The 16,243-nt window shown below is 37.5% G+C and overlaps 1 protein-coding gene across 1 annotated transcript; it reads right to left on the bottom strand.

Annotated features, from left to right (window-relative positions):
• Positions 1-1,627: 1,627 nt before the first annotated feature.
• LOC105469077 (myosin light polypeptide 6-like) lies at positions 1,628-2,086 on the bottom strand. The gene has a single exon (XM_011719658.2). The coding sequence runs from the start codon at positions 2,084-2,086 to the stop codon at positions 1,628-1,630; it is 459 nt and encodes a 152-aa protein (XP_011717960.2).
• Between the last annotated feature and the right edge of the window lie 14,157 nt (positions 2,087-16,243).

Here is a 16,243-nt window from a genome sequence, read left to right as displayed (position 1 = left end):
ACACCTCTGCACTCTCTAGCCTGGGTGACAGAACTAGACTCTATCAAAAATAAATAAATAAATAAATAAATAAATAAGTTATCTGTGGTCCTTAAGTGGCACAACAAGAGATGTCACTCTGGGCTTCACTTTTCTTAGATAAGATGTTGTTAGTCCTTGCAAGCTGTATCCTAGGCAGCCTGGACAATACCTCTTTGGCTGCTTAAACCATCCACACCATGCATCATGCTCTTGTATGTATCCCAACATAAACTATGAGACTGTGGGCGCATAATGTATAATGACAACACTTAAAACAATACAACGGTCTCCTCAAATACCTAGGGAAGAATTTATCACTCCCTTTCTTGGTGCTTACCAATTACATAAAGAGCCTGTGGTTAAAAGGTGAAAAATCTTATATTTTCCTGTGTTTTTGGCCTAGATCATGGGGTGTGTTAGGCGCCTGGTTTTAATGATTATTTTAATGGCATTTTAAGCCACAGGCTTAGATTGCTCCTCTCTCTTGCCAGTTCTTACTTGTCTTTTATGTCCTACAAGTCCTGTTCTTCAGACCCCACTGGGCAGAGACAGAGCATTCTCCTGTGAGGTGTACAGTGCCAAGCAAATCACTGGCCCTCTGTAAATAATAATAGTGTTTGGGGCTGTGACAGGAGATGGAAACTGGACATTTTCTGACCCTCAGTTCCAGAGTGTTCTCAGAGCACATTCATTTTGGCATATACTTTGGAAACTGAAAGCTCTCTGAGGGAGTATCAATCACTTTTATGGTGATGTCAGTAACTATATGTATGCGGTCACATGTATGCACTTTGATTACAACATCCATAACTTCATTTAAAAAATTGCTGAAGGCCTACTATGTGTAAATGATGTTAAGCATAGTGGGGTGAAAGATGATGAAAGTTGCCATAGGTCTGTGGCATGTGTATGTATCATGCATATGAACACACATGAACACATACATAAGTGGAATGCATGTACACATGTGTCTATAGTAGCTTTTTAAATTAGGTTGATAATTTGATTCTTTTTATTTGAAAGAATACTTTGGAAACCAAACTTAATTTCAACTCAAGAAGTTTCTTTTTACCATTGGCAACACTTCTTGAAATAAACGGATGACTTAGCGGCCCTCAAAGGATCCTTAAAGCCACTTGTCTCTCAATTTTTTTTTTTACTTTTGACTCTGATGATATCAAAATGACTTAATGGTATTTAAGTTCCAGAATCTTTGGCACTGCTAGTGTTTGTTCATCACAGATTTGAGGAAGTAGAGAGGATATGGGATAAATTTCTATTCTCTTGTGTATGTGTGCATGCGTGTGTATAGAGAGTGTCCTATTCAGAAGCTTCTGAGCAACAAGGATGTTCTATGTGGTGATGGCAGGTGTGAGTATAGGAGTGACTTTTTTTTGGGAGAGGCATAGAGAGCAAGTTTATTTGGTGAATGCTGATGGTAAACTATCATCCAAGAAAGACAACATGGGAAAGGCACTGTGATAAGAGAACCTAGGGAGCCTTCAGGGTAGATAGAAACTCTCACCAGGGGGAGACATGGGCTATGGGAGACTGGGAAGGTCCTCAGCCATTCAGCACCATAAGGATGAGCTGCCCCATGGGCCTGTCACCACGACAGGATGTGCCTCACAAATGCTTCATAGTTGATACAACCATTGCTGCCCTCATTCCCTGCCACTAGCACCTCTACCTCTTCCTCTGTTATCTTCTCACCCAGTGTGACAAGAACAAGCCAGAATTCAACACCCATGATGGTGCCATTTCCTTCCTTGTCAAACACCTGAAGTCCTTCTACATAATCTTCATAGGTGCCCTGGTCCTTGTTCTTGGCCACCGTCTGCAGTATGGGCAGAAGGTGCTCAAATTCTAGCACCTTCACGTTCATCTCATTAATCTTGGGGTTCCCCAGAACCTTGAGCACCTCAGTGTTGGTGGGGTTCTGACCCAGTGCCCTCATCACATCCCCATATTGGTTGCACAGGATCTTGCCATCACCTATTCGGTCAAACAGCTGGAAGGCCTCTTTGAACTCTGCAGTCTGATCCTCGGTGAAGTCACACATCATGACTGCTCAGCTCTGTGGGACTTTTCCCTGCAGTAATGGCCAGGAGTGGCTTTTTATAAAGGATTTAAACTGACGTCTGCTTTTCTACCCTGCCCCAGGCTTTCTTGGTTAGTAGCAAAGGGTGACTTGAGATGTAAGAAGTGAGCTCTGGCTACCTCTGAAGACTCCTAGCCCATAGTTAACTAAATCTCACTTATTTGGGAATAAAGACTATTCAAAAGTTTGAAGAATCCTTCTCTCTTTCCTCTCCACCCCTCCCTGGGGAATGAACCCTGAACCACACTCCTACTCTTACACTCAAATCCCCTTATTAATCCATTTAAATATTTCTTCATGAGACGTTATTCATTTTCAATGACTTTGATGTTGCTGTAACAATGGATTCAGAAATTGTTTTGGTTAAGGAAATTCGACTCTCTGGAAAGCCCCATTCCTTCGTTCCCCTTTGAAACATGCCTATAATGATTGTGACAATGTACTATGGCAATTAAAAAAGATATATAATTCCCTGTCAAACTTTTTTAAGCTCCTCCTATTCTTAACCATGTCTTGGGGATATTGCTTTCATGTTTTGTCCCCACAGTAGGCATCTGTCCAATGAAGAACACCATAAAAGTAGTATTTTTAAATGATATTTTTATTTATTATTAAAACATTTTTAAGAAGACAAAAAAACTCTTATACATTTATCACTTCATATTATAACTACTTTTCTTTTTAAATTCCTGTCCATTCTTTTGAATATCTGTGACAGTTGCAAGGATTTAAGAATGGATAACTGAACTTAGACATATGACAACTTCTTTTGTCATCTGTATTAGCCTGTTTTCATGGTGCTGATAAAGATATACCCAAGACTGGGAAATATACAAAAGAAAGAGGTTTAATTGGACTCACAGTTCCATGTGGCTGGGGAAGCCTCACAATCATGGTGGAAGGTAAGGAGGAGCTTATCCTGTCTTACATGGATGGCAGCAGGCAAAGAAAGAATGAGAGAGATGCGTAAGTGGAAACCCCTGATAAAGCCATCACATCTCATGAGACTTATTCACTACCATGAGAACGGTATGGGGGAAACAGTCCCCATGATTCAAACTATCTCTCATCAGGTCCCTCCTACAACATGTGGGAATTATGAGAGTACAATTCAAGATGAGATTCGGGTGGAGACACAGCCAGATCATGTTGTTCCACCCCGACCCCACCCAAATCTTATGTCCTCACATTTCAAAACCAATTTTGCCTTCCCAACAGTCCCCCAAAGTCTTAACTCATTTCAGCATTAACCCAAAAGTCCACAGTCCAAAGTCTCATCTGAGCCAAGGCAAATTCCTTCCACCTATGAGCCTGTAAAATCAAAAGCAAGCTAGTTACTTCATAGATACAATGGGGGTACAGTTATTGAGTAAATATAGCCGTTCCAAATGGGAGAAATTGACCAAAACAAAGGGGTTACCGGGCCCATGCAAGTACAAAATCCAGCGGGGAAGTCAAATTTTAAAGCTCCAAAATGATCTTCTTTGACTCCAGGTCTCAAATCCAGGTCTTGCTGATGGAAGAGGTGGGTTTCCATGGTCTTGGGCAGCTCCGTTCTTGTGGCTTTGCAGGGTACAGCCTCCCTTTCAGCTGCTTTCACAGGCTGGCATTGAGTGTCTGTGGCTTTTCCAGTCAAACAGTGCAAGCTGCTAGTGGATCTACCATTTGGGGGTCTGGAGGACTGCGACCTTCTTCTCAGCTCCACTAGGCAGTGCCCCAGTAGAGACTCTGTGTGGGGACTCAAACCTAAATTTCCCTTCTCCACTGCCCTAGCAGAGGTTCTGCATGAGACCCTGCCCCTGCAGCAAACTTCTGCCTGGGCATCCAGACGTTTCCATATATCTTCTGAAATCTAGGAAAAAGTTCCCAAACCCCAGTTCTTGACTTCTGTACACTCACAGGCTCAACACCATGTGGAAGCTGCCAAGGTTTGGAGCTTGCACCCTCTGAAGCTACAGTCTGAGCTATACATTGGCCTTTTCCAGCCACAGCTGGAGCAGCTTGGATGTGGGGCACCAAGTCTCTAGGCTACACGTAGCATGGGAACCCTGGGCCCACCCATGAAACCGTTTACTCCTAGGCCTCCGGGCCTGTGATGGGAGCTGTGAAGCCCTCTGACATGCCCTGGAGACATTTTCCCCATTGTCTTGGGGATACATTTGGCCCCTCATTTCTTATGCAAATTTCTGCAGCTGGCTTGAATTTCTTCTCAGAAAATGAGTTTTTCTTTTCTATTACATTGTCAGGCTGCAAATTTTCCAATCTTTTATGCTCTGTTTCTCTTTTAAAACTGAATGCTTTTAACAGCACCCAAGTCATCTCTTGAATGCCTTGCTTCTTAAAAATTTCTTCTACCAGGTATACTAAATCATCTCTGTCAAGTTCAAAGTTCCACAAATCTCTAGGGCAGGGACAAAATGCTGCCAAACTCTGCTAAAACATGCGAAGAGTCACCTATGCTCCATTTCCCAACAAGTTCCTCATCTCCATCTGAGACCACCTCAGCCTGGACCTTATTGTCCATATCTCTTTAGACTTTTGTCAAAGCCATTCAACAAGTCTCTGGGAAATTCCAAACTTTCCCACATTTTCCTGTCTTCATCTGAGCCCTCCAAACTGTTCCAACCTCTGCTGGTTACCCAGTTCCAAAGTTACTTCCACATTTTTAGGTATCTTTTCAGCAATATTCCACTCCTGGTACCAATTTACTATATTAGTCTGTTTTCACACTACTAATAAAAACATATCTGAGACCAGGCAGTTTACAAAAGAAAGAGGTTTAATTGGACTTAACAGTTCCACATGGCTGGGGAAGCCTCACAATCATGGCAGAAAGTAAGAAGGAGCAAGTCCCATCTTACATAGATGGCAGCAGGCAAGGAGAGAAAGAGACGCAAAAGTGGAAACCCCGATAAAACCATCAGATCTCATGAGACTTATTCACTACCAAGAAAACAGTATGGGAGAAACTGCTCCCATGACTCAGATTATCTCCCACTGGGTCCCTCCCACAACATGTGGGAATTATGGAAGTACAATTCAAGATGAGATTTGGGTGGGGACACAGCCAAACCATATCATCATCATTATTTCTTTTTTTTTCTGTACAATCTAATGGGAGCTTCAGACAAGAATTATCATTTAATTAGTTGGGTTTTTGTCTACATTATTCTTGCTTCTCCATTCACATTTGGTTAAATGCATTTATCATTAGTGCATCTCCTTTTCCTCTTTCTCTTTATTCTTTTTCTCCTATATCTCCTCCTCTTTCTTCTTCTTCTTCTTCTACTTCTTACTCTTCATAAGTAAGATACTGCCAAGTATTTCCATGAATTATCTTTTATACCCTTTATCACAGCTCTATTACAGAAGTACTATCCTATTATAGAGATGAAAAAATGGAAGCTCTAGAAAGGCAAGACACTTTCTGAAGATCAAAAGCTAGAAGTGGTTAAAACAGGTCAACTTTTTGCCAGCCCCTAAATTCCTGTTCTATTCTATTCATTCACTCATTCATCATTTTAATTATTCTTTCATTTAGCAAATACACATTTAATACCTAATTATCTTTCAAGTACTATACTGGGTGCTTAGTTAGATATAAGAAATAAGATGTAATATCTATGCTCAGAGAGGTTTGTATGGGGCGTATGTGGTGTTTGTGTGTTTGCTGTGGGATGCCAAATGAGCAAATAATTCCACTATTGTATTTCGAATGTGATTGATATAGTAGAGATAGTTACAAACTGTCACTTAAGTACTAACAAAGAGTCACTCTGGAGAACCAAATAAGGATTCACAAGGATCTGTATTTTGAAGGATAAATTTACATTCACAAATGGAAAAGACAGGAAGAACTTTCAAAGTTATGGAAGATTATCTTTTCTTTTAGGAATAAAAAGAAGTTCAGGTTAGCAGGAACACAGGGAAATCATGGAATTACATGGAAATGATTGTAGAAGGTGTTAGGGATAGGACGTGAAAGACAGCATTCAGTTCAGGAAACAATAGAGAGTTAAAGGGGAGGTTTAAGGTCTCCTGAGTTTTTTTTTAAAGAAAGATGTGAATGACATATTTTATAATAGCAACTGTATTTATTCATACATTTAGCCAACAACTATTTATGATGCATTTATTGTTGGCAGACATTTTGGAAAACAATAGATGAGCAGATTATAAACAGAAATCAGATATTCAGGAAATACACTCTTGTGGGAAAAATAATACATACTAAAAAGTCTAGAAAATAACATTGTAAGATGATCTGATCTAAATTTTATGAACATGCTGCGGAGACAGGGGACAATGGAAGATATGTATGACAATGAAGAGGAAGAGAAAAGAGCGAGCCACCAAGATACTACCTTCCATCCCATTAAAAATTACTTTCCTCTAAGAACAAAACTAAACATAAAATTAGTGATTAGGAAAGAAATGTTTGTATCTCAGTGAAGAAGAATCACACTTAGAAAAGGTTTATCCAGACTCTGATGATAAATATGACCTATATTCTTTATGCTGTAATGACTTGAGGTTCCTGGATGGAATTGACCCAATGAAACTTTCCCTTGAGACAATCAAAGTCTCTTTTAAAAAGACTAGCAAAGATTTATGTCATACATTTCCAGTCCACAGACAATACTCAGAGGCCAATAGGGATCCCATAAATGACGAAGAGAAAGATAAGATGTTGTTAGCCTGAGCTGAGCCTTCTGCTCATGATTGGTGTGCTTCACTTGCAAAAGCCTCATAAATGTGGTCCTGCTGGTGCAGTCTTTAAACATAAATATCACAAAGTCTCTTGCTGGGTTTTTGGTGGGGAGCCGGGGTGTCTATTGTAATATTCTTAGTCTCTGGGTCCAGTCCTTGACATCAGCTTCCTTAAAAATAACTCAGTTTTACCGCTTAACTAAAGGTTCTTTATATAGCCTCAAAATACACTGATGCTGCACTCATTTATACAGAAAAGTTGCTCCCAAACTGGGAACCTTTGATTTTCTGTCGTCAAAAAGCCAGTGTTGGTACAATGATTATAAAAGGCTTCTTAGATCATGTGTGAACAAATGAGTATATGAAGAAAGTAGTAGTAAAGACTTACTTTTTGTTTTTCTATTTTTTTTTTAATAAGAGAGAGTTTAATTATGGATAAGTCATAGAAACACTAAACCTTTTCTCTTCACCTCTGCTTCTATTTTAGAAGGGAGATTTTTAAAGTTCCAGAAGATGATGAGGAAATGACGTGTGTGTAAGTTGCCATGTCTTTAATGATTAAAGTATTTTGAAAGTTAGGTGAAAAGGCAGTCTCCAGGGATGGTTATGTCTGCATGGGAGCAAATAGGTAAAGTCGATCATCTCAAGAGACTTCCAGCACAATGTAAGCGCTAGACTTTACTCTTCCTAGTCTTTTTTGAACGTGGGACTTGGTGTCAGACTACACTTAGGTTATAAACAACGAGAGGGCAATGTTTCTTGCCAACTGGCTTGTTACCCCATGCTTTCCTATGCTGCCATAAACATTTTGAACATTATTAAATGTATTTTTGAGAATAATGGTCATGGAAATGTTAGCCATTTAGAATGGAACAGAATAACCTAGAAAGAAAAAGAATGGAAATGTCTCTAAGAAGTAACAGTATATTTTTTCTTACTTCTAAAGAATGGGATCTCACCAATTTTAAAAGAACAAAAAGATATATCCACTTATATAATATATTCTGATATTCTGGATTTCATTTTGAATCTCAAAGCATGTCGATTCAAGTTTCCTTGCAATGTAGTGCTAATTTTATTCACTATTCTAAGAGATGGTGGTGGCACACTACTCTAAACTATGGAAACCATAAGCCTCTAATCTAATATAATTCAATGGTCTCTATTATATACTTAGTAGATAATCAGGGTAATGGAGTGACCCTTAAAATCAGAGGGCTTGGCTGAGTGGCCTTATGCAGTCCATATTTTCTGTCTACCTCTGTTTCTAATTCTTCAGTCTGAGCATCATAATTTCTGACTTCTCTTGCCATGCAAGCACGCTCTGAAGAACTGAACTGATTTCTCAAATGCAGATGTAACGGTGACTATGTGATAAGCTAACATAAGTTACCAGGGTTTTTGTAGCCACTGACAAATGCCAGGACGATATATTAGACAATTCTCTCAATTACCCAGCTGTCCTCTCATGCCCACATCAGAATAAAAAGAAGTATTTTTTTGCGTGGAAATATTGTTTCCATATTTGTATGGAAGCAGCCAAATCATATGGTCCTCTGAGTGTTTCATAAAGGAATAATAAAAGGTAAGGCAGCCAGTTCACTGCAGGGGACTCCTGAAGGTGGAAGAAGAATTTCAAAAAATTACACATATACACACACACACACACACTTTGAACCATGATTCAGTTAAGAAACTGAAGGTAACACCTTGTAGGTTTATAAAGAATAGAAAAGAAAGCCCAAGGGTTTCAGTATGTACACAAAAGGGCAGGCCAGGGCAATTCTGATAAGTGTGTTGAGCTCGACTACACAGTTTAAATAATTATCTGAAACAATTAGGTAAATAACAAATGAAAAGCTCAACACATTTTTGCTGCCATGTAGATATTGAAAGAGCCATAATTTCTCTGCCTGTGAACAAGGTGATTATTTTCCTATCTCTATCGGCTTTGCTGAACTCTGTTTTCTGATGTAATTAAACTCTTTCACAGTCTTTGTTAGCTGATTGTAGGCAAGGAGTTTCAGAAAATTTCAACTTGTCACTTCTTAAAGCACTGTTTCTGTTCATATATGATCCATCAGTAGGGGATTAAGAATATGCCAGTAGTTAATATTAGTGATAGGAACTTGAAACAATATTATGTTGGACTTTTCTCATTATATTTTTCTTGTGGTTGTTCATTGTTTATGAATTATTTCTCTGGGGAAGCTGTAATTCTACAAAGGCAGAAATTAAGTCCTTATTTTCTTTGCCCTAACATAGTCATGGCTCAAAACTGATAAGTTCAGGAATGATTCTAAGTATAAAAAATTAATGAATTAATGTCATCGAGGCCTTTAAAGCTTTGAAAATATCACAAGGGAATTTACTGAATATAAGATGTTGTTCCAAAGAATGCACAGTATAACAGTAGGAAGCTGAAAGTGAAATATTTTAAAACTATGAGAAAGAAAACATCAAGATTATAGACCAGGAAGAGGTTTGTTGATTGATTGAAAAGGAAGGAAGAAGAAAAGTTCAAGCAAAAGAGTAAATACAATATAATTGGATATCATCCAGGCGTCTATTTCCTGAATTGCTTTAGGAGTTACTTGTGTGGTATGTGATATTCGTACCCATCTTCTTTTCTGTCTGTCCTGTCTAAAACGATTTCCATGTACAGTAATTATATTTTGGGATGAGGGCAATAGTGAAGGATATGATTTAGACAATTTTCATGAAGTGGAATGAGGTCATTGAATCTGCTCACATTTATTATAGCTTTTTTTTTTTTCTTTCTCAGCATATGATAGGGATTGCACAGCCTTGCCCCTCTTGAATTTAAGCCATGAAATGGAAGCAAATGTTATATTACACTTCTGCTGAAGTCTTCTTTTTTTTTAAATATCAACTTTTATTTTAGATTCAGAGGGTACATGTGCAGGTTTTTTTATATGGATACATTGCATGATGCTGACGTCTGGGGTATAATTAAACCCATCACCCAGATAGTGAGCATAATACCCAATAGGTAGTTTTTCCATCCTTGTTCTCCTCTCTCCCTCCCGCTTCTTGTAGTCCCCAATGTCTACTCTTCCTAACTTTATATCCATGTGTACGCAGTGGTTAGCCCCCACTTATAAATAAGAATATTCAGTATTTGGTTTTCTGTTTCTGTGTTAATTCACTTAGGATCATGGCCTCCAGCAGCATTCATGTTGCTGCAAAGGACATGGTTTTGTTCTTTATTATGACTGCGTAGTATTCCATGGTATCTGGGTACCACATTATCATTATTTAATCTACCATTGATGGACACCTAGGCTGTTTTCATGTCTTTGCTATTGGGAATAAAGCTGCCATGAGCAAACATGTTCCATAGTTCCTCCCCCTGTCTGGGTAATCTTAGTAGCACAAGTTGAGATGGAGCATTCTTTAACCAACATTTCTGTTTGACTGTAATGTGTAAATCCTCCTGACAGTCATTTTCTTATGTAATATGTAGGATGAGTAAAAAATATATTTTCATTGTATAAAAAAATATATTTTCATCTACTGACTGTTGGAACTGTTCTTGATGATTGAAGAATCATCTGCCTTGTTCTGACTGATACAGGGCATTACAGAGATGATTCCCTGAAGACCTCTGCCCCTGCTAACATGTAAGAGGTTGGTTTGCCTACTTATTTCTGGGATGATTCCAAATTCCCCGGTGGTTCTGATCCGGGGATCAGAAGAAAATATACAATTTACATACCAGCTGAGAAACTCAGAAAATCATAGAAATCTTTTCATTAATCGAGGAAGAAAGAACATAGGCAGTTCCTCTGAATAGCACACTCCTGCTTTCTTTGTAGTTTCATTGATCTGTTGATTTTATGTAATTTGTCCTCCTTCTTGAGTTAGTTTAGGAGGTTCCATAGAGTAACCCTACTCCAGAGCCATCTTTCTGGATCACATTTAAAATAAGAGTGGAGGAAGTGTTTGAATTCAGAGAAGCTCAGTTATCTTCAGTATCTTTGACCTCCAGACTGCAACGTGACACACATGTAGTGCTGTCAACAGCAGAAACAGTGAGCTCCTTAGCTTATATTGGTAGGTTTTTAGCTACTGCCTTCTTTATTTCAGCAACTTCAATATGAAGATTATCCTCTGATAATCTGTCCATGTATGAAAAACATTTTCAATCTCTGGGAGCCTCTCACATTCTTAGATATTTTCCAAAATAGTTCTTTTCTTTTCTTTTTACTTTGTTTGTTTGTTGAACATATCTTTACCAAGGTAATTTTATTCTTTCTCTTAGAAAGCAGAAAATGGTATATGAACAGCTGGGGTTGGGGGTGGGGAGAACGAAAAGCAGAGCATGTTTTTATCTGATGTCATATTGTTTATGAACAAACGCAATACCAAGCCTTAATTCCTATAATTGACCGTGGAAAAATGATTAATATTTGTAATATTGTGAGTGGGTGGGAAAAAGAGTGTAAAACACTATATAAATCATGGAACCAATTAAATACGTGTTGGGGTTGGAGGGAGGGTAAATTCACTAAGAAAAGGTGTTTTCATTATTTTTTCTTTCGTCTCTTTTCAGAATGACACAGTAGGAGTAGATAAGATTGAATCTATTTTTTATTTATATTATTAAAATTGCTGGTGCTGAAGTTTCTTTCAGGTTAGTTCTCGTTAACTTTTTGAGGGAACACATAATTTTCATGAGTAATAGGCAAAATAACAATTTGTTCACGATGTTGTACGCTTCTCAGTGAGATAATATAACAGAAACACCTAACGTGCTTCCTAAATAAAAAATACGTCACTCCTATATTTCTCAAACTATTAAAAATTGGTTTTGCATTTGTGGGTACCTTGTACAAAGACATGTAGAATTTGAGAGTATGTGAGAAAAGAGCAGAAATCACAACTCCTGCCATAAAAGAACTCAAAGTTTCATATAGAAAATTGGGATTCTGCATCATGAAGGTTAATAAGCTCAACATAGGTTTGATGTTTAGTTTTCTTAGTAAGGTAAGAGAAATCCAAACCTCCAGCTCTACGTTTGATAAAGATTTGATAAAGGTGGAACTAGTAATGCCTTTTCTATCTATCTTACATGTGCTGTGTAGATAATAAATTATTGTATAACTAAAAATCTCTCTCTCTATATATATGTTTTTTTTTTTTTTTTTTTTGGAGACTGAGTTTTGCTCTTGTCTCCCAGGCTAGAGTGCAGTGGTGCGATCTGGGCTCACTGCAACCTCGACCTCCGCCTCCCAGGTTCGAGCAATTCTCTTGCCTCAGCCTCCCAAGTAGCAGGATTACAGGTGCCTGCCACCACGCCTGGCTAGTTTTTGTATTTTTACTAGAAATGATGTTTTGCCATGTTGGCCAGGCTAGTCTCGAACTCCTGACCTCAGGTGATCCCTGCGTTGACCTCCAAAAGTGTCAGGATTACAGGCGTGGGCCACCGTGCCCAGCCTAAAAATGTCTTTATATTTTTAAACACATTTAAGATTAATGTGTGGATGAAGAGAAATATGTATTACAAAAGAGGAATGTATAGAAACAGTACAGTAAATTCAAAAGCTACCAGAGTGATTCAGAAACCAGGAGCTAAAATGCAATTTTAGGGCTATGTAGCAGGAAGGAAAAGAAGCAGACAGATGTTTGAGACACAATAATTATTCTGTAATTCTGAAGCCTGGGCAGAGAAGTTAAAAAAAGAGAACTAAAATATTGAGTCTAAATGACTACAGGGACTGTCCTATCATTTACAGTGACCTGATTCAGAAGGAGGTAATTCTGAAGTGGTGTTAGAGACAAAAAGTTTAATGTTAGTAATGTTGGGTTTAGGTGATGGAAACCTAGCCAGGTCGAATATGTTTGTGATGCAATTGACAACACTGAACAGGAGCTCTGGAGAGAAGCCCACATGAAATCTTGATTTACAATAATCAATGAGGTTTGTGAGAAAGAAGCCCCCCAAGAATAAAATGTCTATAGTTTTAGCATGCAACAGATTTGTTAAAGATACATTAGAGACATTAAAAACTGTAAAGAGGCCAGGCGCGGTGGCTCACGCCTATAATCCCAGCACTTTGGGAGGTCGAGGCGGGTGTATCACAAGGTCAGGAGATCGAGACCATCCTGGAGAAGAGGGTGAAACCCCGTCTCTACTAAAAAAAAAAATACAAAAAATTAGCCAGGCACCGTGGCGGGCGCCTGTAGTCCCAGCTACTGGCAGAGGCAGGAGAATGGCGTGAACTCGGGAGGCGGAGCTTGCAGTGAGCAGAGATCGCACCACTGCACTCTGGCCTGGGTGACAGCGAGACTCTGTCTCAAAAAAACAAAAACAGAAACAAACCATAAAGAAACACAGTGAACCAGATGATGCCCGCATAATTGAAAGCTTGGAACGAATGGATAATTTTTAGAAAAAAAGCAAAAGTTACACAGCTGAACTCATAAAACATAGCCATGTTTAGATTAACATTAGGAGATTATATTAGCAAAAAAAAAAAAAAAAAAAAAAAGTGTTCAGTACCACCACCCTTCCCTCCAAATGGAACTGAGGCCAGATCGTTTTGCAGGCAGTTTTTACCACATTTTAAAGGATCTGTAACTTATATGCCTTTTCCATGGACAATAGAAACAAAAGAAAGCCATATATTTAAGAACTGTACAACAAAAGGAAACATGTGAATTTCAATTCAAGAACATAACAAGGATCTCTGTTAGCAGTTCTTCTGCTCAATATTGAATTAATGGTTCAAAACAAAGTAATACATTTAAAAACAAAGTGATGTAAAGATTATAATACTTGTCATTATCATTTGATATGATTGTCTCCTGGAAAAATGTCATATACTCCACAAAGTGTTGGAATTTATAAAAATTCAGGAAGATTGCCAGGTGAATATGCAACATACAGAAATCATTAGCATTTCTGTATAGCTGCAATAAACATTGAGAAAACAGATACATAATGTATGTAGAAATATATCTAACAAAATAAGTGCTAAATGAATGATAAAATATACCATGTTCATGGATGGAAAGATTCAATAATGTAAAAACATATGGCTTTTCTCCAAATTAACTAGTACATTAATTTTAAGTACAATTAAAATCCAGGTAGTTTCTCATAAAACTTGACAAGCAGTTCCTAGAATTCATATGAAACAACAAAGAACCAAAAGTGGAGGGATGATTCTGAAAAAAATAACGAAGTGGAAGCACACAACAGATATCAAGACACTCTGCCACTACAGTGATTAGGCCTGTTTGATATCTGCACAAGAGTGAAAACAAGTAAGTCAGTGAAATAGAATGGGGGTCCAGAGAAAGATCTGTACATGTATGGAAACTTTATGTGTTACAAAGGTAGTTTAAAATTAGTTGAGAAAAAGACAAATGTGTAAGTGATATTAGATTCTTTGGTTATTAATCTGAAAAAATATAGTTAACACAATACTATAATTATAGGTAGATTAAACATTTGTGTGTGTAAAACATAATTTTTTTAAAAATCAAAAGAGTATGATCTCAAGTTAGGGAAGAATTTCTTAAGAAAAAAAAAAACCACAAACCATAATTGAAAAATATTAATAAGTGTGGCCATTATAAACATAAAACATAATTTCAAGGAAAAAATACCATTAACAAATTAAAAAAAGAAAATCCATACCATTAGAAGCTATAAATAGCAATGCATTTAGACCCAGAATTTATAAATAACTACAAGTCCATTAGAAAATGAAAAACAACCCAAAAGAAAAATGAGCGTGTGAACAAGATATTCACTAAAAGAAAACCTGAAAGTTTTATAAGCTTAATTTTACTAGTAACCAGAGAATTTCAAAATAAAAATAAAATAAAATTTCTTTTCATATGGTGGCTCATGCCTGTAATGCGAGCACTTTGGGAGGCCGAGGCAGGTGGATCACCTAAGGTCAGAAGTTTGAGACTAGCCTGGCCAAGATGGTGAAACCATGTCTCTAATCAAAATACAAAAATTAGCTGGGTGTGGTGGTGGGTGCCTGTAATCCCAGCTATTTGGGAGGCTGAGGCAGGAGAATCCCTTGAACCTTGGAGGCAGAGGTTGCAGTGAGCTGAGATCGCGCCATTGCACCCCAGCATGGGTGACAAGAGAGAAACTTCATTAAAAAAAAAAAAGAGTTCATTCGAATAGTAAAAAGCACAGAACAAAACCTTCTAAATCTCAAAAAGGAGGATAATGAACAAATTGTGTAATATTTATAAGACGTCATAGAACATACAGTGAATGAACTAGAGAGCTACACATATCAACATGGGTTAACCCAAAAACTCATTACAAGGAGTTTTCCAAAAAGGATGGATACATTTCTTTTGGCATCAAAACACAAACAATTTTTTATGTATTTGTCTTCTGGGCTGCTGTCACAAACTACTACAAATTTAGTGCCTTAAAACAACAAATTAATCATTTTATTTTCGTAAGTCAGAGGTTGAATTCTTAACCTTAATCTGCTAAGTTCCTTTTTTCATGTAAGATAACAAATTAACAGTTTCTAAGGAAGGGAATGTGAACATTTTGGGGGGGTTATTTTGCTCTGTATCACACTTTATATGTTTAATGGACAAATATCTATTGTAGTAAAATTACAGAAACATGCATGGGGATAATGGGTACACAATTCAGGATACTGGTTACCTCTAGATTGAGAAATTAGAGAAAAATTGGATTGAGAAGAAATTCAGAGAAAGACTATTGTTCCTCCATTATTTACTATTTAAAAAGATGGATTTGAAACTAACTGTAAAAATTCTAGGGTTTCATCAAGGTTAAGTGAAAGAGAGGGTAAGAGGAAATAACACTGTATTTTTAAAATCATTAACATTTATATTTATCAGTATCTTGAATATTTCATAATAAAATTATTTAAAAGGAAAGAAAATGGAAGAAACATTTATGTGAAGAACTGGTAAAATATTGAATCAGTGAAGTGGATATCGTGACAATTGAAAACAGCTAAAACTAGAATATTTAGGCTGGACACTTAAACCTCAGTAAAGTAATAGAGGAGGTTTTTGGCTGTGAATGATGAAGAGATGATGATATTAGGGACTTAGAAGAATATGGAAAAACTCAAAGCAATCATGATGAGTGTGGTAAGGAGTAAAATGTTGAGTTAATAAACAGATCCACCAGAGTAGATGGTCAACTACAAGAAAAAGCATCAGGCATTTAAAAACACACAGTTAAGTTTAGAACGGTCACTACAAAGAATGTGATTGAAGACGGTTGGAGGGATAGACAAGAGGAAGTACAGACAAGGATCGACTGAGTTAGGATCACCCATATTGACAGTATACTCCACAGTGTTTTTCTACTTTTCTTAACACTTTTTGGAAGTCTACAATTTTAAACAGTAGGGGGGAAATGGA

This window comes from Macaca nemestrina, chromosome 17 (assembly GCF_043159975.1).
Source record: "Macaca nemestrina isolate mMacNem1 chromosome 17, mMacNem.hap1, whole genome shotgun sequence".
NCBI classification, from domain to species: Eukaryota; Metazoa; Chordata; class Mammalia; order Primates; family Cercopithecidae; genus Macaca; species Macaca nemestrina.
The sequence above is the reverse complement of the archived record's forward strand: the minus strand, read 5'-3'. Positions and strand labels throughout refer to the sequence as shown.

Coding starts and splice junctions, on each gene's coding strand:
- LOC105469077 (XM_011719658.2), bottom strand. CDS start 2,086: ATGATGTGTGACTTCACCGAGGATCAGACTGCAGAGTTCAAAGAGGCC.